This window comes from Porites lutea, chromosome 11, assembly GCF_958299795.1.
Source record: "Porites lutea chromosome 11, jaPorLute2.1, whole genome shotgun sequence".
In the NCBI taxonomy this organism is placed as follows: domain Eukaryota; kingdom Metazoa; phylum Cnidaria; class Anthozoa; order Scleractinia; family Poritidae; genus Porites; species Porites lutea.
In genome coordinates, this window is record NC_133211.1 from 12,593,196 (window position 1) to 12,619,006 (window position 25,811).

The 25,811-nt window shown below is 35.5% G+C and overlaps 1 protein-coding gene across 1 annotated transcript in view; it reads right to left on the reverse strand.

Annotated features, from left to right (window-relative positions):
* The window catches only part of LOC140953047 (unconventional myosin-Ic-like), a 33,625-nt gene extending 8,530 nt beyond the window's left edge, over positions 1-25,095 (reverse strand). Inside the window, exons 1-36 of the mRNA XM_073402530.1 lie at positions 24,997-25,095; positions 24,565-24,763; positions 24,060-24,175; positions 21,723-21,817; positions 20,794-20,897; positions 19,411-19,491; positions 19,245-19,314; positions 18,681-18,790; positions 16,686-16,904; positions 15,805-15,876; positions 15,329-15,448; positions 14,756-14,826; positions 13,995-14,100; positions 13,016-13,096; positions 10,255-10,346; positions 9,861-9,906; positions 9,310-9,358; positions 9,006-9,052; positions 8,702-8,782; positions 8,496-8,601; positions 7,629-7,746; positions 7,441-7,481; positions 7,151-7,223; positions 6,674-6,750; positions 6,390-6,543; positions 5,839-5,893; positions 5,381-5,485; positions 4,966-5,049; positions 4,700-4,793; positions 4,501-4,574; positions 3,739-3,813; positions 2,798-2,864; positions 2,607-2,677; positions 1,602-1,699; positions 643-696; positions 490-535 (exon numbers count right to left, since the gene is read on the reverse strand). Coding sequence (XP_073258631.1) covers positions 490-535; positions 643-696; positions 1,602-1,699; positions 2,607-2,677; positions 2,798-2,864; positions 3,739-3,813; positions 4,501-4,574; positions 4,700-4,793; positions 4,966-5,049; positions 5,381-5,485; positions 5,839-5,893; positions 6,390-6,543; positions 6,674-6,750; positions 7,151-7,223; positions 7,441-7,481; positions 7,629-7,746; positions 8,496-8,601; positions 8,702-8,782; positions 9,006-9,052; positions 9,310-9,358; positions 9,861-9,906; positions 10,255-10,346; positions 13,016-13,096; positions 13,995-14,100; positions 14,756-14,826; positions 15,329-15,448; positions 15,805-15,876; positions 16,686-16,904; positions 18,681-18,790; positions 19,245-19,314; positions 19,411-19,491; positions 20,794-20,897; positions 21,723-21,817; positions 24,060-24,175; positions 24,565-24,690 — 3,078 coding nt within the window. The 5' untranslated portion in view covers positions 24,691-24,763; positions 24,997-25,095. The remainder of the gene's footprint in view (positions 1-489; positions 536-642; positions 697-1,601; positions 1,700-2,606; positions 2,678-2,797; positions 2,865-3,738; positions 3,814-4,500; positions 4,575-4,699; positions 4,794-4,965; positions 5,050-5,380; positions 5,486-5,838; positions 5,894-6,389; positions 6,544-6,673; positions 6,751-7,150; positions 7,224-7,440; positions 7,482-7,628; positions 7,747-8,495; positions 8,602-8,701; positions 8,783-9,005; positions 9,053-9,309; positions 9,359-9,860; positions 9,907-10,254; positions 10,347-13,015; positions 13,097-13,994; positions 14,101-14,755; positions 14,827-15,328; positions 15,449-15,804; positions 15,877-16,685; positions 16,905-18,680; positions 18,791-19,244; positions 19,315-19,410; positions 19,492-20,793; positions 20,898-21,722; positions 21,818-24,059; positions 24,176-24,564; positions 24,764-24,996) is intronic.
* Positions 25,096-25,811: the final 716 nt, after the last annotated feature.

The following is a 25,811-nucleotide window of genomic DNA, read 5'->3' on the forward strand; positions in this document are numbered from 1 at the left end:
CGGAAATGCATATACTGCGAGACGTCACACTGGATGCGGATACCAACTGAAAACGACCGATATATATGTACAAAAAAATATATATAGATGGGCCAGCCAAGTTCGCACGCCGCTAAGACCACGCGCGGTTAGCCCGCTTCGCGCAAACGAGGTTATAAACCTTGCGAAAGCGCCTCGCTTCGCTCGGAATTAGATCAGAAACCTTCTGACAATATTGAATTAATAAACTTAAGGTTAATTTGTTTTGCTGCTAAGTGAAGACTAGCATGCAGTAACAGTCGAAACATTGCGATCTAGAAAAAACGATACTATAAATTTTGTCAGTGCGACACTAAGAAACAGTTAAAAAGCTATGATCATAATGACGTGGTTGTATGTTTTTGCAATAATATTCAAGCTAGGATTTAACTGTACTGCAAACCTAAATAGTGATATTAGCCTGAACGAGACATTGTGAAGGTGATGCTAAGACATGACGATGACACTCACCACTTCCAAATCACCTGCTTGTCCCTTTTTGATCAACAATTCGGAGCTGAAGAAGTTAATAATATGGTGATAAAATTAAAGAAAAGAAGTGAATTCTTTTATTCAAGTGCTGACTGAGTGGTTGCTTTAATGAGAACTTGATATTTTACTTACCCATCGTAGAATGAAATTGTTCCTGTCTTGTTGTTTGCCATGTTATGCTTTATTCTAGGGAAAAAATTAAAGTACTGGTCAGTATATTTAATTAATGGTTCCATCATCACTTTTACTTAAGCCTTAACTGTGGACTTCAACTAGTCCCACACCTTTAATCCTTCCATCTGTCAATTTTCATCCACGTTTACTTACTTTACTTGCTCTACTAAAATCCCTGAGGAAAATGAGAGCTTGCTCGTCAAAAAAGTCACAACATTCTCACAACAATATGCCTCACACCACCATACTTTATTTTCATATTCATCGTTTTGCCATCTTCGCCCGCAAATAGCAAAAATTAGACCACGCGGGCGGAGAGGAAAGATTACAGCAGTCATAAGCTGATTATAATGTTAACTATGTAAATAAATAAGAATTACAGAAAAACAAGCTTAAGCTACAAAATAGTCTTACACAACGGAATTACGAGACCAATTTACTGACCGCTTGTTAAGAGCCAACATATTAATGAACTGATTGTTTGATGCACTCTAGCCTGCGTAGCAAGCGTTTCTGTGCGGTTTAGGACCAAAGAACGAGGAACAACAGTCAAAGACCGCGCGAAAAATTGCCAAAAAATGGCTCTCGTTTCATTTCTCGCACGGTCAAAACCGAAAATCCCCTTCCTCGGTCTTTTTTTGCTCCGAAACTAAACGGAAACGCTTGCTACGCAGGCTAGATGCACTCCTACAAGATAACTTGACCAATTTAGATTTCTGAGAAAGTGCCCGCCTACCCCTCCCCTAAAAGTGAGAAGTGAGTGTTAATGTTGGTTTGGGGGAGGGGTAGGTGGGCAGTTTCCCAGAAACCCAAAAGGATCATCACACACTGACAGTATTGCAATCTTGAAAGTAACTGCTCACCGAATAAAGTCATGGTAGTAAGTGCAAAGACAATAAAATCTTATCCAGACTTACTCTCCTGATTCAATTTTGAGGAGCTGGTTGTTGTTGAGAGCTGAGAGGATGTAAACTACTGTTTCAATGACATAAGTGCTTGTAAGAATAATATCACCCTAGGGAAGTTTGAAAAATAAAATAATTAGATGATGGTGACAAGGGCAAATCCAGTCAATTCAAAAAAGGACACTTGCCAGCTATATAGATACTATCTAGTTTTTTTTTATACAATTATGTGAATGCTACTCCCGCTGTGATTGGTCGTTGCCCATGATCTATTAGAGTACAGATACAAGGATGACGTCACCGGAAACTTGTTTTCTTCAGTTGTTGTGTCCAACATGGCGCGTGGTTTTGAAAATGTTGGCGAGATTATTTTGGATTAAGCAAGTAAAAGCCTTGAAAAAGTTTAGCGGGAGCTGTTTGTGAACACGAAATCATGGAGAAACGGAGACGAAAAGAGTTCTTGACAACTTGAGAATGTCTAAACTGCAAGAAATCTTCACAACAGTTACCATCGTGTGACATCGCCACGAAAGACTCGCTGTTTGCAAAATGTTTTCACCATTACTCTGCTTCGAGCACGAAAAGACGTCGAAAAAGTGAATGCAAGTAAGATAAAGAAAAAAGAAGCAGAGACGACAAGTAGGGTTTGGGACTTAAAAAATGCCTAAACTAGCACAAATCCTTGAACAGTCAAGTGGTACGAGGCACTAGGTAAGTTTCTTATGTGCATTAGTCTTTTGTTTTTCTTTTCTGATCATTGTATAAAACCAGAAGCACATGCTTCTGATAAAACAAATAGATTCCATTTTGCCGTGGGTAATAAGTAATGCCGTGGGTAATAGTAATAGATCACAGAGGACGTCAAAATGTGGTAAAAACATCAGAGACACACTCGCCTGCAGCTCTGTGCCACTTCTTTGTTTTTACCACGTTTAGCACATGTCCGATTTAAGACACTTTTTGGTGTGTTGACAGCAGATACAAAGAGCGTCCTCACATTAAATACTTCAAACAAACCTTGTCAGCCTTTTCATCAATTGGCACGTGAAGAACGAAGACTCCATCATTTTTTGAACTGACTGAAATACCTGAAACAAGTGAGGGCATTAAAAAATAACAAGAGGTGGGAGACTGTTGAAGGAAGTTGCCAAGTAACATAATTTCAAAATATGGTCAGACTGATAATTATAAATTTCAACTGTATGCACCTATGAGACTCCCATTTGAAATTCTGTGCTTGAGTTTGTAGTTCTTGTCATCAAGGATATAGATGGCCTACAAAAAACATGGAGTATTTAAGGTTTCTGGGAATCTGACCACCTACCCCCCCTTTAAGCCAACATTTTGCCCTATGTGAGAAGTAAGTGCTAATGTTAGCTTAGGGGGGGGGGGGGGGGGGTAGGTGGTCAGTTTCCCAGAAACCTACATTGATCCAAAAACATTACATTAGCATTAAATCTCATTGTTGATTGTTGAAGTTTTCATACAGAACAGCATTTAGTGAAAACCTGTCATAAAAATGATGTGCTTCAATTCCTTCAATAACAATTGCCTGTGCCAGTTACATATGATTGTGTATCAGGAATACCGGTAGTTTGCTACTTGCAAATGTTTTTTTTTGGCAGGCAAAGTTGTGGCAAAAATAAGAAAGGATGCATTTATTTGGCAAGTGCATGGGTAAATTTATTTTAATTAATACATTAAAACATTCAATTAAAACATTCAAGTTTTTTTTTTCGTATGTATCTCGTATGTATGTATGTGGGCCATAGAAATTATATACCTTATACTACTACATTCTTCAGTTTGATTTGCTTAGAGCAGGGGTATTTCAGCTTAATTTGAAATACAGTACCTACATGTGAAAATTACAAAACCTTTGCGGGTAGTAGTATAAACAAAAAATAGCATAATTTGTACGCGATATTTGGCATAAATACCACTCGTGATATTTCAAAATTGTCTCAAATTATGTATACCAATTCCAAAATATCACTCGTGGTATTTATGCCAAATATCACTACAAATCATGCTATTACCTATACTAATTCCCATTCATCTGTGCGTAGATATCAGGGCAACAGTGTTCTCTCCAGTTAATACTGACAGTTTGTCTGCAAACAACATAAATGTTTCACAATCTATTTACCTGGTCTGTAAGTATAAGGATGCGTGTCCTGAGTTTATAGCCATTTCTGTCATACTTGTGTACTCCAGTGCAATACTAGTAAGAGTAGGTTGGAAAAAAAAATGACAGAATTATGAGACCTAACTACAAAAATGCTTCTAAAAGACCAGATTAGCTCTGACATGCTGATTATTGTTCCTTTACCGTAAATTGCATGATACCAGTACTCTCTCAAGAAATATTTTTACAGCTTTTTGATGAAAAAAGAGTGCATATGGGCAAATAAATCATGACTAATTCTAAAAGAAAAAACTTCCTAAAGAACAGCCACATGACATAAAATGGAGTAACAAGATGAAAAAAAAAGAAAAAGTGTCATTGATAGATAACACATTAATCATATTTGGAATAAGAGTGAATAGAGTCCAATTCAGTGTGTAATCGTACAAGTGATTAACCAAATCAGACAACATGAACTTCTGTTACCATAACTATAACAAAATTTGTGATATTTTAAGCTTTTTGTAAACTAAAACACAAATAGACTAAAAACTCAACTCCTAAAAACATTGACAGGTTTTAATTTTTATAGGTTAGGCACATTAGACAACATTCCAATCATTAAAAAAAAGATAGGAAATTATTTAAGGGACAATATTAATTTATTGCATGAATATCCACTCATTAATACATGTGAAAAGTAGCATCACTTCACAGTATTTTACCACATTTCTTCAATTTTCCTATTTGGCTCTCAAGGAAGCTGTAGGAATTAGTGATTACCTTGATTGTTTCTGATGATGGCAAAATCTGCTTATCTGCACTGACTTTTTGCTTGAGCATTTGTTGTTCAATGTCTAATTGGATCAAAGGTAGGATGTTATTGTCAAACTATTTCCTTAAAAGTAAAAGCAAATATTATGTATATATGTCAAATAGTGATAATAACATTGGAAATGTAAAATAGTTAATAAAAAATTACCAAGTCTGTATGCACTGAATGCTAGTGGAATACTTGACTCATAATTAGCTTTCTTCCCTTTAAACACTTCACTGGCTGTCACCTTCATGCTGAGCTAAAAGAAAAAAAAACAGAAATTTGTTAAATTTAATTTTAGTAAAATTTACATTGCATTGAAAAATTTAAAGCAGCCACAAACTTCCTACATTAACCAGTACACAACCATCCCTGAAGACAACACAAAAAGGAGAAGACTAAAATGAAAAGGGACATGCATGGTTACTTACCTGAGTTTTTCTCTCAACAGTGATACTTCTTATATACTTCCTCACCAGCAAGCGAGTGTGCACCTTATGAAGCTGATCAGAAGCCTGTAAAATGAAATGTTGAAAAATAAAAATGATCGAACACTCTACTGGCAAAAAGGTACCTAAAATTTAACACTAATGTGATAGAATGGAACATATTATCATTGGTTGAAGGAAATATGGGTGTTCATAATTATTTATGGGCAAACTACAACACTGAAATTTTAAAAAGAGGAGAGAGAGAATGACATACTAAATCTCCCACTGGTAGCCTCATTAAAATAGTAAACTTTATCACTGATGTCACCGATTCAAACTTTTATGTGTGGAAAAAAAGCATGCTTTATGCTGAACTCGTGACGACACAGTCATGTGGTAAAAAAAATGCTGTAACCTCTATCATTGATCCAGGAGGCTTTGGCCATTTCTTGTCCAGTACAGTAGTGGGTAGACTTCTGGCCAGAAGTAGAAGATGAGATTTTCTCACATATGCCACAAACTAAAACAGATGGGACAGTTAATAATAATATAATTTGCAATAACTTTCAAAAGTCACATAACAGTGGCCATTTTCACACTAGAGATGGATAATACATCTTCAAAATCCGTCAAAAATGATCGAAAAACAGATGGATAAAGTCAGGCGAATTGCCCATCCAAAATTAAGAGTGTTCCATTTTCAAATTAAGACGTATTATCTGCCAGACGCGAATTATCCAACGGATAATCCATCTCTAGTGTGAATACAGCCAGTCATCAATAAAGATATTAACAAGCAAGAACTAATTACTGTAACAATAAAATTTACCATCTTTGATTCTTTCACCAAGAATTAATTAACACTACACTTACATCAACATTATCTTCATTGGCAGGCTGGTTTCTTGTTATGAATCCCTTGATAAACCTTTACAAAACAGCAGATAAAAAAATAAAAAAGGTACCTAGTTGCCAATGGTAAGCTGTGAGTAACCTGTGAATAACCTACATGTACAGTGTAAGCAGTTTCAATATAAACCATGTCTGAGTTAACCAACCCAACCTACCCCTCCCTTGCTTGCCTGACAGGAAAATATAAGCTAGATATTACAGCCTTCAAAAAATATTATTTGAAGACTGAGTAAAATAAGCACAAACCAGCTAGTGCAAGAAAAAAGGTGAAATTTTAATCTTAGAAAATCTGGTAATGAGAACTTGAGAACTCTAGAACTGTTCTGACTTTAAGATATGCCCTCAACATCATGAGACATTTTATTACGCAAGTATACCCAATATTGCTTCTACTGTAGGAATTGTGAATTTTGAGTTGTGAGAACATAGAACTATGTTCACTAGTACAAAAAGGAGGATTAAAAACACCCATGGTGTTGTGAGAGAAGCAAAATATATCAAACAATACTTACTTGCGAATCCGCTGTGTGGCCTTCCTTCTTCTCTCAAGAAGTCTTTGAGCAAGTACTCTTCTCCAGTGTGTTGCTATGGTGAGAGCTGCGACTTGCAATCTAAGGTACTTCTTGCGCTGATAGTAACCTTTAAATTGTGTTTGGATAATTGTTGCTGAAGAAAAAATTACAAAGTTAATTGACCGACAAAATCACAGAAGAGGAATTAACTTGCAGATTTAAAAGTCTACAGATATAAGGTCCAGAAACAAATTTAAAACATTCTTACATTCTAAGAAACATACCAAGAGCAGGCTTTTTGGCTTGAAAAGCATCTTCAGTAGCAAACAAAGTTTTTGGAAATCGAATAAAAATCTTCGTCCTGTAAAGCAGAATATTGTGTCATTTAATATCGCAATTTGCCCATTAAGGCATAATAACAATATTATTGGGACAAGAAGTTATCCTCCAAATTTCTTTTGGTAAAAAATATATTAGTCATGGGGCACGTATATCTTGATGTACATAATAATAAAATATTATATGTGCCCCATGACTGTCTCCCTTCCCTCTCAAAATTTCCAACATGGGGGACCCTCCTTTGCTTGGTTATGGTGCACAATGCAATCAGAGAGAGTGAGATATTGAGCTAAGTTCAAAGAGGAAACGGTGACAACAAGACTACCCACTTAATCAAGCTAGTATTTAACTATGACAAGGCCGTTTATATTCCTGTCTCTTTAAATAATCTTTCAAAGAGTTCAAGGGAGAATACTACTTACTTCCCAATCCGGTATTCATCTGGTTTATAGTCCAGATGCTCACAGATTTTTTTCACTCCTGCACCAGGATCATCTAGAAACAACAAAAAATATTGCTGGTTTACACGTGAGTTCACAGTGGCCATGTTGGTGGTCAAGAACTAAAGCATTTCTCTCCTCTATGAACTACTTGAATACAAGCATGTAAGTGACCTCAAATTTGATTTCTTTTTAAACATTTTGAATAAATAAAGAAACTTTTTTTTTACAGCCAGCAACAATTCAAACCCAAAACTAAGAAATTTACATACCATACCAAGTTGGCCAAGTATCTGGACACAAACACTTGTATCTGTGATGTTTACAATGAAAATGAAATATTTATTTTGAGTTAGAAATGACCATAGCAAATGATAACCAGAATGCACTGAGTATTTTTAAAGCAAACTAATATACTTTCACTAAAGTTGAAGCGTCTGGTACATCACGCACAGCCTACCTTTGAAGGAAAAATGGAAAAGGTCTGCGATAAGCAAAGCCTGCTCTTCTAACTCTAAGATTCTCCATCAGACCCAGGTATTTTACCTGATGTTTCACAAGATCATCTTGAAACACAGCTGCAAAAAAAAAAAAAATGTGAAAATTCCAAATAACACAGGTTTAAATTTTTATTAATTTTGTAACTAGGCCCAGGGAGAATTTAAACTTTTTAGCCTCAGCGGAATTGAATGGGGATGCACATTTAAGTGAGAACAAAGTTGGCAAGTTTTGTTTTTCAGAAAAGTAACACTTATCAATGTTCACTTGTTAGAAAACACCAAGAATCAGTTGGAAGATACCGGTACTGATTATGAGAATTCATTTGCAATAATTAAAAATACAGTACTGGTAAATTAACTGATCAAGCTTGAATCTTGACATCCAAGTTGCATTGTTATTGGCATGACAGCCGACACCTCTTAGAATGCTGTAAGTATGTTTACTTCCAAACTTGAACTATTGGACTACTATCTTCCTTCTCTTGGGCCAACTGACACCCAAAAATATCGAAATCACAACGCTGAGTTTTTTTTTTATATAAAAATCATTAAACCAGGAGAGAAGGCTATTCATATCAATAACACCAGCCTATGTGTTGTGGGGAAGGTGTGGCTACAATAACACTTGACAACTAAACTGAGGTAACATGACTAAAAATCTAAATAAACCAACAGGGATATATTTAAAACCACTCTTGACCTCAAGGTGAACAAGAAAACATGCATTGTTCTTCATTGACCCTCAAGCTTGCTTTCCAAGGTCAAGGCTCTCACTTGCAATGATGTTTTCTAACTGCTAAAAAAGTGAATTGACCAAGAATCCTAACCTGCTTTCTTTGAATCATTTGGTTTGATGCATCTCACATAGGATGGCTGCTTACACATTAAGATTGTCATCAGATTGTTCAAACTTGTCTTGAACTGTGTTCCTGCCTAGAGAATAACAAAATCCAAAACAAAAATTAAAGACCAATAACTAAAATGCATGACCTTCCCTCAGTAATTTTTTTATTATTTTATGTGCAAGACTTACTGTTTCTGGCCTTTTCAAAGACAGCATTTCTTTCTTAGGAAACACTTCTGATGTGATGCAGTTTGTACTGTTACACATTGCCTGGTCCATGAAAAACAATTAAAAGAGGTGATGTGTGACTGAAAGTTTAGCATCTTTATTTATAGAAAGAAAAAATACTGAGTAATGATGTCACACAAAGACAGTGGCATTTGGCAGCTCATATGTTTTGGCAAGGCATGGCAGATGCATGTAGTAAAATAACAAATTAATACAATTTGGAAAAACACTTATGAGATGTAAGATTGCATTAAGAATGACCCACCTCTTTCAGATCTCTGAACAGAAGATTGTTATTCTTGTCTACAAAACCTGGGTGAATAATATAAGTATATGAAATGTGAACACCACAAACAAAACAATACATGTTCTGGTCTTAACTTTTCTGTGAAATTTTTATCCTGTGAAATCAGGAGCCTATGCCTGATCATAAGAAGAGCTCATGCAGCACTTGCTGATAAAAAAAAAAACAAAAAACATTAAGTCGGTAAATTTACTTAAACTATAAGTTGCATACTTGCAGTGAATATAGTGAGGAAAATTATAGCATGGATGTTAAGAATCTTTACCATTAACATTGTACGTAACATCTCCAGCATAGTGTTTCAATCTGAATTCCTGTCAGAAAGAAAAAGGAATCAAATCAAAATGCATATACACTAGGTGAAATTTTCAAGGGACAAACAAATAAACATAACAATATCTTGCTGTTGATTAAAATCACACCTGTTTGGTTGCTTCCTTAAAGCAAATTGACATTTCAGAAATAAAAAATTCTACTGTTGAGGGTTTTCATGGTCCAAAACCAATTTAATTTATCATCATCATCATCATCATTATTGTTATTATTATTATTACTATTATTATTATCACTTTCATCATTATCATTATAACTTTTATTTTTTTTGGCAGAACATGTACAAGGTCAGCTTGAGTGCCACCTTGCCATTTAACAATGAAAATGTTATTACATAAAAATATTATAAAATTATAAAATATGGCTGTTAAAAAGAACAGCCAACTGAATGTGTGCACAAACCCACAAGTACTAAAAATGGAGTGGTTTGTCTTATGCTTGGAAAAACTACAGAAGTGAAACACCAAAACCAATGACACACACCTCTCGTTGGATGGTTTTCCGCTCACTGTACCCAGATGTAGCATGACTGTCAAAAGAAAAAATTGTAAAATATTTTGTTCAAAACATTACTGTTACCAATATAACTAAAAATACTTTTGGATTAGGGAAACAGAAAGAATGAAACCTGTATCCTAATTCTATAAATAAATACTTGTTATTGATAAGTGATTGTATTGGGTTAATCTGACAGTCATGTGTTATTATAGCAGCACCTCTATGAAATAAAATGAGGCAGCATTACACCCCTCAATATTAAGTATTTTGCTGCTTTGTACTAGCAACTGTGAGGTTAAATAATATGAGCTGTTAGTAGCAAAAGCATATAATCTGAGATAAAAAATCACCCGGTCAAACAAAAACAGTCACCAGCTACCTGATGAAATGAGCATGCTCTCCAATTGTCTTCTCCATCTTGTCCAGAAATGTCATGTCTGATACTTCTCCAGGTCTAAGGCATTCCTCATCCTATCCATTAGAATAAAAAAACTGAAAGTGTACCGTCTGCTTTTGTATCTGACCACAACATTGAGTAAGTATTCATTCTGCCCTTAGGGTCTCTTAGGGTGCTTGGAAGTGGGCAGTCACCTTTGGTGACCTCCTATTTTCAGCTGAGGATCTTGAATGCTGCCCTCCTACCTTGCGTAGCTACATTAACAGTACCTACTCTCCAAAATTTCTGTTAGCTTAGAGTTTAACCAAAAGCCCTTTAAGCCCCAGTATCCACATACAAATTGTCCAAACTGATCTCCATACATTTCCATAAAGAATTAGTTGAGAGAATTTGATACGAGATCAAGGGATTTTCTCTTGGGTGACCATTTTAATATATAGATTTAGCCAGGGCTAAAAGCGAAGCTCCAATTAATAAATTTATAATTTAAATCAAAAAATAAACTTTTAATCTACAAATCATTTAACTTAAGGGCACATTCATGTGACGTTTGAGGGAAAGGCTAAATTATTTTAGAGTGAGACATCTTACATCGAATTGATAACCTTATATGTACACCCAAAAAATAGCAAACATCTTCGATCACATTCAAGATCACAGTAGATTAGGCCTCGAAAACAAATTCTTGGAAAACAAATCACGCCGAATTTTTTTGCGTTCGACAGGTTTACTTTACAAATTCTTGCCAACAAATCTGGGGGTGTTTAAACCAACCTTTTATAATTTTTATACATCACCTTTGAGGTGAAACAGTACTATTTATCATACAGACCTCGGACAGAATGCAGTACTTCACAGTTTTTCAAGACAAATTGCACTCAGTCAATATTCAGGACGATCAATCGTAAAGCGAAACCGTTCAAAAATTTCCAAAATCACCCATATGGGCAGCCGGTTCTCGTTTCTATAGTGCGAGCTGTCAGTGTGGTCGAGTGTTTGAATGAACTTTAATAGAGTTAAGCTTCAACATAATAGCGAATTTATTATTATTTTTTTGTTATTTAATGGTTTCAGTTGTAACGATGTGTAATCTTATAAAGCGTTTGATACGCACGACATTTTTGAGTACTCCTGCAAGCGATGTTTATGAACGATGAAAACAAACGGCACAGACAAACGATTAAAATTGCAAGAGAGACTACTAACAATCAAAAAAAGAAATATAATTCGGTGAAACATTTACAGAGATAACAATTTTCATTCATGAAGACAAGTATTAAAGTGTCTCTAAAAATCCTGAGTCTCGGCGTGAAGCTTTATAAGCCGGCTTAACGGCGCGGGTGTTTACTGTTTTCCAAGGTGAACTCCTCGAAGCAAGAAAATCGCTCAAAGTTTTCTTTCTACAGCCAAATTTATAACTAAATATTCTTCGGAACGTTTTCTTTCTATCTGTGGTGAGCAAATATATCTGAAGGCTTTTTAAAGTTCTGTAAGCTTATATCAAACCGTTCAAACCTGATACTAGGTCAGATCATTGACTCAAACTACGGCTACAAACGTGCATAAACTTGCCGCATAAACTGTCAGCGTGAATGTGCAAGACTTCATGAAATTAGATATAACAAAAACAAACATCAAATACAGTAGTTACTCAGGCTTACCATTCGAGATTCAGTTCCTGAAAGCTATCAAGGAAGGCCACAGTTGCTTGAGACTTTTAAAACCTCTTACGCATTAAGCAAGGTGACTGAACGAAAACGATGCCATCCGAAATCGAATTACCAAATTTTGACAAGCGACGCGTTCCTCAACCAAAAACCCAGTAAACAAACCAGCCATGAATAACAGAAGACTCTTGATAGCAGCTGCATTTCATTTTGTACATCCAGAAGAAAAAGACAGTTAAAAACATCACAAGTTGACACAAAACTCTTCAGCTTCAGCTGTCAAAGTAAACAATTTTCAAGATGCTGCATAATTTTTTCGCATGAACTCACCTGTCAAATTTTGACCAATCAGAGTATAAAAATTGGACGTAGAGCGTGACCAACGCGTGACCATGGTAAGATAAGGTCTTCCCCACCTGTACTTTTAAAAAAACTGGCTGAATTTTCGCTTCCGAAGTCAGTTTGAAATCAAAATTCTAATAGTGCGGGGCCATAGTGACATAAACACAACATATTTGATATGAATCCTTGGAAAAAATAAACTTGAGCCTGCGATCATTTCAAACGGGTAATTAATCAGCGGATAACTTCAAAAAATACTAGACCTCGATGGGTCAACACTTGAGCCCGCGGTACGGTCAGGTGATACTGGTCAGCAGATGTCCTGTTTTGACAGCTGTCAATTGATCACAACATTGATGTGAAATTAGTTTTCTCTTGGGCTCCCAAACTAGTTAAAATGTGAGAGTAAACATTGGTTTTCCTGTGGTGCGGACGGACGGTCGGTCGGCGGTCGGCAGTCGGCGGTCGGTGTACGGTCCCGTGATTACCAAATTTTCTGGGATGGGTAGATTTACTTAGCAATGGGGCTCCGCCCACGCGTGCGCGAAGCGCGCGTGGAGCTCCGCTATTAATTCCCATAGCTTATCTCTTGACAGTGTATGGATATTGTCAGGAGAAAATTGATTTTGGTCACTATTGGGACTTTAAGGGAAAGACTACATTACCATTACAAAATTTAATGTCTGCCACAACAGTAAGTGTAGCTGCATAAGATAAGAAGAAAAGTTGCTTACCAAAAGAGCAATAATTCCTTGGTGCCGGGCTTCAATAAGATCACATATCACCTTGTTGTCAAAGAACTCTACCTCCTCCCACTACAACAAGATTAAACAATTGTCAAAGCTATTCAAAATAGTCAGATACAGTTCATAGCTATCAGTAAGAAAACACAAAACGCCTAAACTTGTACAGTCCATGAGGACAACAAGCTTTCTCAGGTTTGTCGCTAGTATAGAAGCAACCAAGTTTCTTGTGTGTGCCTTTCAAATAATATTATGGCTAAGACAGCTTTACATTTTATTCAATTTTTTTTTCAAAATAAAATTCTCATCAGGCTAAAAGGCTTTTTAAAAGTCTGTGACTCAAATCCTATTCCTCTGAGTTCAAACTTCTTTGAGAGCACTTTTGAATGGTAATATCAGTTTTTTGGCCTCTTACAAAATAAATGGAGCATGTTTTTATGAATGGGGTATGTCACTCTCAATATGAACTATACTTTTGTCTCGTGAGCCAGGGGCCTATTCAAACCAGCAAACAAAATTGGAATTGTCTTTGAAACATCTATACCAAAAAATTGTATGATGACAATTTTTGTTTTGAAAAATATTATCCACACTGGAAACTATTGACTCTTATTAGGCCGTTACATCTGACAACACTTGCATTTGTCAATGGGAAGAATAATGGCTTTACAACAAAATAATGATTGATAAGAAAAACACATTTCTGTTTATTTGGTCGATTTTGTCCGTGCCTCCTGTGTGGGACAAAACTTTTAAAATCGCAACAAACCATCTGTATTTGTTAAGTGTTGCTGATGACAGAAAAATTGTCTAAATAAACAGCTTCTTTGCTAGTGCGGATAGGCCCTTAGTCTTCTTCATTAAAGCTGATATCGGTTAAAAAAAATAGGACTAGTAAGGAGCAGTGACAAATTTGATGGTTTAGGCAAATGGTTACAAGTGCTAAGATAGTGTGTTAATGTAAAGTTACCATTATTCCTTCCTTTCTGTACTCATCTTGTTCTTCCTTCAATGTTAGCTCAATGAATAACTGTTGAAGTTTCTCGTTACAATAATTGATACAAAACTGCTCAAAACTGAGAAAAAAATTATATTAATATACTGCAAACGTTTTTATAAATAGATAAATAAATATTAAAATTGATTAAATGAAAAATAATGATTTAGTGGTAGGGTTTCCAAAAACTGGTTCTTTATCTATTACTAATTCCAGATTACATTGGAATTTGGAAATCTTGGTTTTTGAGGAGAGGGCAAAACCAGAGGGCCTGGAGAATAAAGGCGCGAGCAAGAACCAAGAACAAACTTGTCCCACTATGTAGCAGCTCATCCTTGATTTGAACCCTGGCTTCATTGGGAGGTAGTGAGTGCTCTGACCACTGTACCAACCATGCTGCCCCATACATTAACCCTTTAAACCCTAATATCAAAATTTTAATTCTTATTTGTTGTGCCTATACATTTCCTATAGAAGCAGTGGGGAGAAGTTGATAAAGTATCTGCAGTTTCATTCATTTCTTGTGTGACCACTGACATTCTAAATAATTAAGGACCTGATCACACAAGACTACTTTGTTTTGAGCGTAGATACATGTATTACAAGGAGAAAATTTAATGTTGATCACTCTCTTGGGGCTTGAAGAGTTAAAAAAAGTGTTTTCGAGCTGTTTCCCTTTCATAAAGGGATATAGAATGTCCAGTTTTTTTACAGGTATAGCAGTTACAAAGTACCTGTTTGCTTCAAAAATTTCAAAGCCATAGATGTCCAGTATACCCATGAGTGTCTTCTTTCCTCTGTAAGACTACAACATTGGCAAAATAACAGTTAAAAACAAAATAAGATCTTAGCAGTTAAACAGTTGCATGTCTCCTAGCATTGTTTATTTTTTTCTACAACACTCACCAGGAGAGTAATTTCAGAGAGCAAAACACAAATTTGTTTGGCAGGGGAGGGTGAATTTTTAGGGAGGATGAGATCAAACAGACCCTTCTACATTTTTTTCAACTTTAACTAGTCCAGTATTTTGGTGTGAGGCTGGGTCCTTTTTACACAAAACACTAAAATTATGGTGCACAAAAGCTGCTAAATGGAATAAGGGACAAGATAAGATAGGTGATGATGTGGTATCTGAAAAAAAATGGTTATTTAAACCCCTTCTTAAAAGCTTTCTTGACAATTGTTATAAGAAACTATTTTAAAATCTTTGAGCATTTATAATACTTTACCCTTTATCATAACGGCGATGCAATTGTCCCTTAACTCCGTAACTATTTATTTAATAGGGTATGTCTGGGCCAAATTACCTGGCTGACAAGTGATGTATTGATTCGCTGAACAAGCCAAGTAAACATACGGTCATATACAGCCTTAGCCAGTGCGTCACGGGCGTAGATAGCTTGCTCACTGGTAAGTGGTGTCCTCACCTACAGACAAGACAATGATGTATTAAAAAACTTGCATTTAACAAAGAAAAAATTAAGCTAGTAACCCACTAGAAAGATTAGTCTTTATTGTTAAGTAAAAAATCCCCGAGGTCATGCACAAAGACATGTGTCAAAAAAAGTTGCTCACATTTTGGTTTCATTTTCATGGAAGCAGCTTGTGGCTCTGAGCCTATTTTGGATAATTTTATTGAAAAACAACTAAACTAACCCTTAACTGTGTGTGTGAAGGTTATAGGATTTTGTTGAGCCATAACAGAAAAGGTGCTATTACAGAGATAATGTGAATGCCAAATGTTCCTTGTCTGGTGTAGAAAAGCTGAGAATTTTATCAGTACCTTATCTCCTCTAGTCTCTACTGTCCGACTTGTGAGAGCTTTCTCCAAAACCTCTTCTGGACAGCCCAGAAGCTATGAAAGATAAGTGATGGACAGAGTGAAGGACAAGAAATAAAATTGTACAGGATTTAAAGTAGAAATATTTTTTTATTTTACTATCTATTTTATTTAGATATTTTAACACATCATTACACAAACATACTAGCCAACTTTTAAATAAATAAAAACACTAGTAGGCCTAACAGTAAAGGGTTTTCCTCCCACCAAAAAAGTGTGTCACTTTAGCAAATGGATAAAAAAATTAAACGCCAAGGAATAATATGATACCATGCATTTACATAATGAAACCATGAATGCCTAAAATATTTTTTCAGTGTCACTGTCTTTCAACAAAACACATATGCATGTAGTTCAATGAGGACACAAACAACGTGCAAACCACAGTACAAACTGTAGCTTGCTGTCATCTTGCAACTCAATAATATTCAAGAAATATTTATTTTCTGTTGTCCAATTAGGCATTCTCAGCTTGCCAATAAATTCATATAGTAAAATGTAGCTCACCAAATATAATATTTGAAGATAAAAGAGTTGCTGTCATTCGAACCTATGCAGTTCTAAACACTCATTAAGGGATTTAAGTCATAAATAAAACTTATGATTTCTGTTGCTTATGCACACTTTAACAAGTCTAGGGCACTGTTTATATAGCTCTAACTGGAGCATTTTCTGGTAATATCATTTTAGCATAGCATTAGGTCAAAATTTTTGGAAAATAAGTCTCATATGAGCAACTAATGTTAATCAAGGTCTAATATTGACCTCTTAGCAACTCACTCTTTCATATTAGTTATATATATTCTAGTTTTTATTTTCAGTACCTTTGACACAACATTGACAGGTCGACCATTTTCTAGTTTAACTTCACCATGTTCAATTTCTGGGTCTAGAAAACCAATTGTTCCCAGATGGATGACAGATGCGATGATAGCAAACAATGCATTTTGCTCCTCTTCAGTGAACTCAATAATAGATAAGGCTTCCTTCACATGCTTGAAGTTGGCCACATCATTAAGAGACTCCACATGAGTGTCACCACCCTAAAATTTGAGATCATAAACACAAGGGGCACCCAACGTCAATTTTCCGAAAAATGTCTGTTTGGAAGATGATTTGAGATCTAGAATTTTCAGAATATTAATTTTGTTGTAAAAGTTCTTGCTTGCCTACCTCTCCTAGCATTTTCGAACATCTAAAACATGGTACAATTGCCCATTTTTAAGGGATTTTTACCCTAAAAAGGTCACCTAGAATTTTCGGGAGCCTTTTTCTACCTGAAATTTTCGACAGGGTAAGTTTTGATCCCTATCATTTTCGGATCACTAGACTTTCAGCTAGGAAATCCAAACAGATGAAAAACTTTTAGGACATGAAAATATGCCTATATCTACCGTTTAAATACTAAAATACGTTTAACAATGCTATGTTTTAGTGGTTTTGAACTATATTCTCGTTGGGTGCCACTGAAACACCTCCTGCTCTAGAATGAATCACACTGATACCAGTTTTCTGATGTTGTTCTCAAACTCATTGAATTATTCTTGCTGTTGAAAGCCAATAAATAACAACCATTTGGGTCAGGTGGATGAATCTTGATACTCAATGAAACACCAGATCTAACACCACAAGGTTTTTATTTGAGATCAAAACACTTGCAGTTGCATTTTTATTGTTTCATTTGAGAAGAAAAGGCAAAAACTTGGGCTTTGTGCTTCATCATGGGCTCCAAACACCTCAGAACAGATGGAAGCACTCGGCCTACAGCCCCATGCTTTCATCTGTTTCTCAGTGTTTGGCATATTACATTATGTTCCAGGGGCCCGTTTCTCGAAAGTCCCGATAATTAACGGTAAGCTCTCTCCGTTTACATTAAAAATCAAGGTTTCAATAGTTTTCCATCTAGCATGATAAAACTATCAGTTAGTGAAACAAAATGGAGTAGTTTGCTTGCCAGGACCCACGCTCCTATTCTTTATATTTTGATTTGAATATTTGATTTTGGGCCCGAAAAATAACTGGGACTTTCAAGAAACGGGCCCCAGGTCAAATGTGATGTCAGGTTTATTTTAATCTAACCTCAGTTAAATCTCAATTTCCTTTAGCAGGCAAAAAAATTAAGAACAAACCTGGGCTAACACGATTCAACCTGAAATCAAATTTGACTTGTAACATTTACAGGGTTGGATATGTACTAACAGCATAGTGGTGTCATCTTAAGGTAGCTGAGAGATATATGTCATTTGCCAAATCACGGCAAGAGAAAGGTTGCGGCTCACAAGCTGAGGTTACTTGGCAAGTGAATAAAATACTGATGAAAGATTTGTATTGACAAGTAAATTTTGACATTTTCATAGTTTCCATGGCAACATGAATGATTGAATGCAACTTTAAAATTTCACTTTTGCTCAGTTTAAGTAAAATTCGCCCATTAGATTTTCCTATAAACTTGCACACAGCTTACTATAATTACTCATTACCATTTGAAACTTATTTAACCAAATTTTAACAGACGGGTTTTTAGATAACCAATAATACAATTGTATCGTAATTATCAAATGTGTCACAAAATTTGTCTGTTTAACTTCCATTTTAAAGTTCTCGTTATTTATTATTTTAAGTAACAATTCTGACAAATATCACAAAATTTTAATGAGTAGATTTTGAATAATTGTCCTCTGTGTAACATTGCTTTTTTGCCACCAACTTTGTTTGTCTAATTTAAAACATGTGCCGTCACGCCAATTACCGCTGACAGCCTGCAAAACTGTGTTCAGCCACCTTAATAAGAGGTAAAAATGAGACACATCTAGGCATACCTGACTGAGATAAAAATACTTTGAAGTGTCTCGTTCCAAATCAAGAATGTCCAGTAACTCATTACTGCCACCTTGCAACAGCTGATAAAAGATGTGAAAATTTCTTTCACCTAAGGTGAAACAATAAAATCAAGAATCAAAAGCAAGTTGTCGGTAGTTTTTCTGTAGGAAACATACTGCTGTTCACATTTTAATTCAGCCAAAACATGATGGTAGCTGTGTTGGTGCAGTCAATTAAATCCTACAACCAGTTGCAAAAGTACTTGAGACACTGTACCGTATTTTCGCTTACATGGGCTCTCCATGATCTTGTGCTTGTGGTCCCCCTCCACCCCTTATCAAAGTTAACAGCAATACAAGATCATGCTCAAAACTTGGAGGAACAATTTTGAATGGAAGGGAAGGGGGAGGTTGAGTATTATATCTCACAGACTTGTGACTAGCAGCGATTTGAAGCAAGGAAGGTTGTTTTTTCTTTGGAGTGTCTCAACACTTTTGCCACTGGTTGTAAATTAGAGAGAATTACTGAAGCCTAATGGTTAACAAAATGAGGACTAAATAAACCTTTTGCTTGATGGACAACTCTGGATTTTTCCAACAGATAGTTGATAATATGCCCACCAACAGGAGATCCCTAAAATTGAAACATTTTAAGTGAGTTAGCATGTAATGTGGCATACAAATGCATGTAACATTCACAGCATTTCTACACTTAATTACATACTCTCACCTTGAAATCAAACTGAATATCCATGTACTTGCCAAAGCGACTTGAATTATCATTTCGATTGGTTCTTGCATTGCCAAAAGCCTTTAAAAAGGATAGTTTTGGGAAATATCAAAAACCAAGAAGCTATCAGAGAGTACACTTAGAGGTCATGGTATCATGCATATGTGAGGATTTTTTGTGTCAGGCACGTGTGACTGACACAGTGTTGTTTATTGTTTTGGGTTGGTTGAAATGGGTGAAAAAGGAAACGTGGAACCATAGTGGACGTTGCTTAGTATGTAAATAGCATGCATTTGTCCTCAGAATTCCTAACGTAAACTGCAGTGGCTCATTGAATAGCGAATGCCCACAACTACCAAGAAATATTATGGACTGGTAGCAATGTCTCTATTTCAAGTGGCAAGTGGACATGCAAGTGAGCTGTCACTTTCTTTGCCAGGCTATTTCAAAAAGGAAAACCAAGGAACAATAAAACTTGAACAGGTTATTTTTTTGAATTTATTTCTTATTTCTTCATAGAAATTCTACAAAGCTTAGAATTCTAGAGTAAACCTTACTTGGATCATTAATTTGCTATTATCTAAACACTAACAGATAGTACAAAAATTAACCACAAGGGACTGCAACAACAACAACAACAACAACAACAACACTTTATTTAACCCCATAATATGCAAGAAATAAAAATTTATAACAATAGTACAGATGATGATAGGGGCGCTGGCTGCCCGAAATAACCTAAGAGTTAAAAATGCCAGGCAGCCAGTTAAAAGAAAAGATGTTTAAATGTTTAGGTCAGGGACACAAGAACAGAAAACAGAGAAACACACACAAATAGTTAAGTAAACTACCAGTATATAGAGAGACTAAAAATTCATACATTGCAAAACAGTATTATTTCCATTTTAAAGTTACCCAGACAACGTACAGATGTCTAGTAATCTTTGATAAAGTGCTGTTTCATTTTCTTTTGCAAAGGACCGCAAACGAATATGCCAAAGAACGTAGGATCTATAAACACCTGATCAGCAAAAATAATAATGTAAACATATTAAATTCTGCAAACAGAACACTGCAATGCTAATCGTAAAAGAGGGCCCAAGCTGTTTATGGCTACAATCCCGCTCTGTTTTGAGTTCTTTTGGTGTCGTGTTGATGTCTTGCAGAGTTAACTTTTCACGTAGTACAATCAGCATTGCAGTATTCTGCTTGCAAAATTTAATATGTCTACTAACAGATACTTCAATTTTTGTAGCAACAGCTTGGCTCAAGTAATTTTAGGTACCTAGCAAGAGATCACAATAATATCATTATCCTATTTGAGTTCCTCAAAAAACCATACCCTGATCCCACTATACATTATCCTACCCACTGAGAACTCACCTCCAAAACGGGGTTACTCTCAAGGAGACGATCTTTGATTCTCTCAACATCATCTGAGGAAGTGCTTATTGCTGCTAGGTATTCCAAGATTTTCTTTGATGCCTCTAAAAATATGTGATAGAATAATAGCCATAATTACCATTGCATCAATATGATAATGACAGCCCCATTGAAAACTGTCATAGCAAGTTAGGCTCCCTTACTTATAAATAGTAATAATAGAAATAATAATAATAATGATGATGATGATCTGAAAAGTCATTGTAGTTCCTGTTGTTATTAGGGCCCTCAGAGCCGTATCATTCAACTTTAAGGAGTAGATGAAGCGAATCGGCATCAACGTGAGATTGGAAGTTATCCAGAAAATAGCATTGTTGGGGACAGCAAAGATACTAAGGAAAGTACTGTCCCTGTGAGAAGAAGGAAAAGAGAGACCTGGGACCCATGGTGACTTGTTGTAACCTGCTCCAAAGGACTATAAACCAGGCCGAACATCCTACCTGAGTCTACAAGGAATGGGCATGATAATAATAATAATAATAATAATAATAATAATAATAATATTAATATTAATAATAATCAGTTTAAATTCCCTAAAAAATATGACAATTGCTTCACATAAAAAAATAAAACAAACTCATCCCAGTCACATTTAGAAACCCAAGGCCCTTTATGAGCCAAAATACTCAGTGATTTTACACTTGCACTGACTAAATAACAATATAATATTCCTATACTTTCTCTCTTCTGCTAAAACATCAGTAATCCAATTCAATAATGTTACTCATCCAATCAGTGTGAAATTGGATCTCTTATCTTGGTTATATAGATTGAACGAGCATCTGACTTTGCCACACCCATTCAAACTGAACTTGTTGCGGAGCATTTATTAGTCTTAGCTGAAATCAGACCACCATATTTGACCGTACCTGTCTTTCCCGCTCCACTCTCTCCAGAAATTAACACACATTGATCAATTCTCTCTTCTTTCATCGAACGGTAAGCTGCGTCTGAAATAGCATAGCTGAAAAAGTACATAAATAATGTTTAAGCACTGAAATGTGGATTCAAACTAGACCATGATAATCTGCTTACTATATTAATATTACCACTACTGAGATATAACTCTGAAGAACTTTCTTGTTATGGATGCAAGCGGGAGGTTTGCTAAGCATGACGGATGTAGATCGATAAGGGTGATGGCTAAGAGCAACCCTAGCTTCTTGAGCACCTATCAAATCTCTAAAATGCATTCATAATAAATTCTACAGCAGCCACCACTGACCACGTTTTACTGATGACCTATAAATGGGATAGTAAGAGAAGCACAAGCATTCGCTTGCTGAACTAAATAATTGATGAGGTAGTGTATTCGGTGATGTATGTGTGCACTCATTTATGTTATGGTGTGCTCTACAAACCACGTTTGTTAAAGAATTGTCACTGAAAAATTATTTTCCCTCCTCTCGATTCTATGCTCAAAACCCTGAATTATCACTCAACAGGTTTCTGGACTTAACAATTGACACAAAATGGAACATGGTTTGGGATTTAGAACAAACATAATGTCAAGATGAAGTCACTCACTACTCCCCCAAAATATTCAAACAAAATTGGCCAAAACATTTTGAAATTATAGAATAAATAAAGAAATAAAGAAGTAAATTGTGAAACTATGAAATAAAATTGTGCGGGGGGTCACAGAAAAGAATTAACACTGGCAATACTACCACAAAGAGACATCAAAATAATAGTCAACAGAATCAAAGTCAATAATAATAAATATTAACCTTCGTGCAGATTATGGCTTGAAAATCTTCTTATATTTGACATTTTGACAGTCATGTATAAGAATACACTCAAAAAAAACAAAAATGTGTGGTTGACAGATACAAGATCTTTTTAATGCCAATCAGCTCAAGCTACAGTTAAATGTACTAAGTGCACTTGCTCCTCTATTCAGCATAATGTGATGTACTCTCAAATCCTTCAAGAATAACCAGGATCATCAAGATTCCTCTCTCCTCACTTTCAGAGGCAAATATTGTTTATAATAGGTTATTCCTAATGATTTTCATTTCATTATCCAATTCTTGAGGAAAAATGGGGAGACAAAACCCAACTTTAACCCTTTAATCGCCATTTATACCCACATACAAATTCTTCAAACTGATCTCAAAACATTTCCTTACAAAATTAGTTGAGAGAAGTTGATACAAGAAGTTGAGAAAAGAATTTTTCTGTAAGTGATCATTTTATTGATTCTCATTACCTTCCCTCTTGATTATGAAAAGATAATGTAAGGAGATAATCGATGTTGGTCACTCTTGGAACTCGGAAGAGTTAAGACAGAATCCATCGGGAAATTGAGTAATTTTCATTTTTAGTAGACAAAACCCTTGTACCAGAATAATTTAAACAATGTTGCATTCTTTTTTACATTTTTCAAGGGCTATAGATGTAGTTAGTTACCTGTAATAACATCAAAGAAAATTTCTTACGAGAGCCTGGGAAAATAAATGTCAAATTTCACAAATGACACCTTACACACAAAATTTTCAGAATTTTACCTCTGTTTTCACAATTCTTGTTATTTTCTCAGGCTCCTATAAGAAATAGTCTTTGGTGTTATTACAGATAACTAGGCCTTGAAAAGTGTAAAAAAAGAATACAACGTTGTTTAAATTATTCTGGTACAATGTTTTTGTCCACTGAAAATTGAAATTTTTCATATTCAATTTCCTGATGGATTCCATCTTAATTTGACACCTTTAAAAAACCCTATCAATAGCTTAAAAAAACAGGTGCCTACTTGTAAAATAACAATAATAAAATACTGGTATTGAGTAAAGAGCCCACAACATATAGAGCCAACAAATTATAGATTTTTTTGTTTTATGGTTTACACCCATGGCAGCTGCTTTTTATTATAGGGGCACTGAATATTTTAAATTTTTCAAAATTAATGTTAATTATATTAGCAATTAAAGAATCTAGCCTGTAGCAACTTGATAATAATTACTTTCTTAATAAGCACCACAAATTTGCAAAAGAATGTAAATCTGACATGACTACTTCTAATCTTCTAACTAAAAATCATTTTACAAACCAGTGACTTCTATAATATCATTTCATTATAAATTTTATAATATTAAATGTTATTATATTATATTATGATTTGTTATTGCCTCTTAACAAGAATCGAATTTTCTTTTAAATTTTCACAAACTTAGAGCATAATAAAAATTGAGGACACATAAACTTACATGTGTGGAGGCAGCTCATACAAATTTTCCCCTCTGTATTTCTCTATGACATCCTGGCTATAAATTGGCAAGTTCTTATATGGATTCACAGACACTACTACAGTTCCTTTGTAAGTCTGCGGAAAAAGAAGGATAAGTAAAGGAATTCGAACAAATATGTTTAATGCGGTATGACAAAAGAATAACAATTTACATGTTATAGCCTTGAGAACAATTATCGGTTGTTTACTTTAAGCGAATTAACTGACATGGAATTTTTTTAATAAATACTTAGCTAGTTACAAGAGAGGAGTGCTACTTATGTAAAATAGACCAACAACAGGATCGCTAAAAGAGAAACAATTACTATAAAAGCCTTGATAACTTTGAGTAGCTAAAAGAAAAAAAGTTAACTACACTCGTGCTTTACAAGTTAAGCTTAACTGCTTGAAAGTGACACTACCTGTGTGCACTGCCGTTTGACGAATTGAAATTTGAACAAACTTTAAGTATTCCTTGTACTCACATAAATCAACCCAGAATTGTAACGTTTCTTTAGGTTTTCCAGAAACGCATCCTCGCTCTGGAAGTCCTCGAGAAGGACAAAGTCTTGCACTCCAATGCGATCTCTGGCCTGGAGCTCGCTCTCCATTACGGCAACTGAACAACACCGTCACGCACTCGGAGGAAGAGAGAAAACCTTCCTGTTACCGCTGAGCGATCAACTACAAAGAAATAACGATAGAAAAATCATATGAACGTCATCTTCATGCAAGAATCTTGTATTCACGATCGAAATATCACAAATCGCCCTATACGGCGCGGATGGTAAGTTTTTGGCGCTTTGCTGAACCGGACCCAACCCACTGTCGGAAGTCGCAGGCGCATGATTAAAGTGACCCCGGAAAATGCTGCCCGGTGACTGCCTGGTGACATCGAAACACTGATATTTTCTCACCGGCTTTACTGCTGTTGATAATATTTTTCTTTTCATGGAGCTTTTGGTAGAAAGCTGTGACCAAGAGAAAGCCAGGAAACAATATATTCCTGCGGGCTGATGTAGGGACGATATATGTTTGACCTGTAAAACCAATCATAATCTATCGCTAAACATGACTTCCGGTGTACATGTCAAATGAGCATCGAGATCAGACTAAATATGGTTATTATTTTTTTAGTGTTCTGAAAAGGTAATAGATATTGTTATTTTTAAAATACGCCAAAACAAAAATATTTTTTTTGAACAAAAATACTTTTTCGGAAGCGCCAGCTGCAAGTGGGGCAAACCAGCCGGAAGAATTTAGTAGCTCTGATCAGGAGAGAACTGAAAAACCGGAAGTCTCTTTCTTCATATATTTTTATATTTATTTGCTTAATATTCCTTTTGACTTTTTTAAATGTTAGCTATTCTTTTTCTGGACATCCGTATCTACTTCGATCATCCTTAAAGATGAACAGTACACGAGCAAAAAATTCTCCACGAGACAGCTTGTCTTTTTGTGGTACTTTGTGGCTTTTTGCATAGAATCAATTCAGAAGCCTGTTCAATAAAAGGCAGAAATAAAAGAACAAACGTCCGTGGATCTAAGTGGACAGGCCCCAGGGGTCGGGCCCGGGGAACAATCTACCTACGGATCGTGGAAGCCTCTTTGGAGGAGGTCTGGGACGACTGACAAAAACAAACATGGCACCATGCGGATAACAGAGTTTTTGCTTGTGTTTCTTCTTCGGTTTTCTTCGGAGTAATGGAACAGCTACGTCATCTTGAACTTT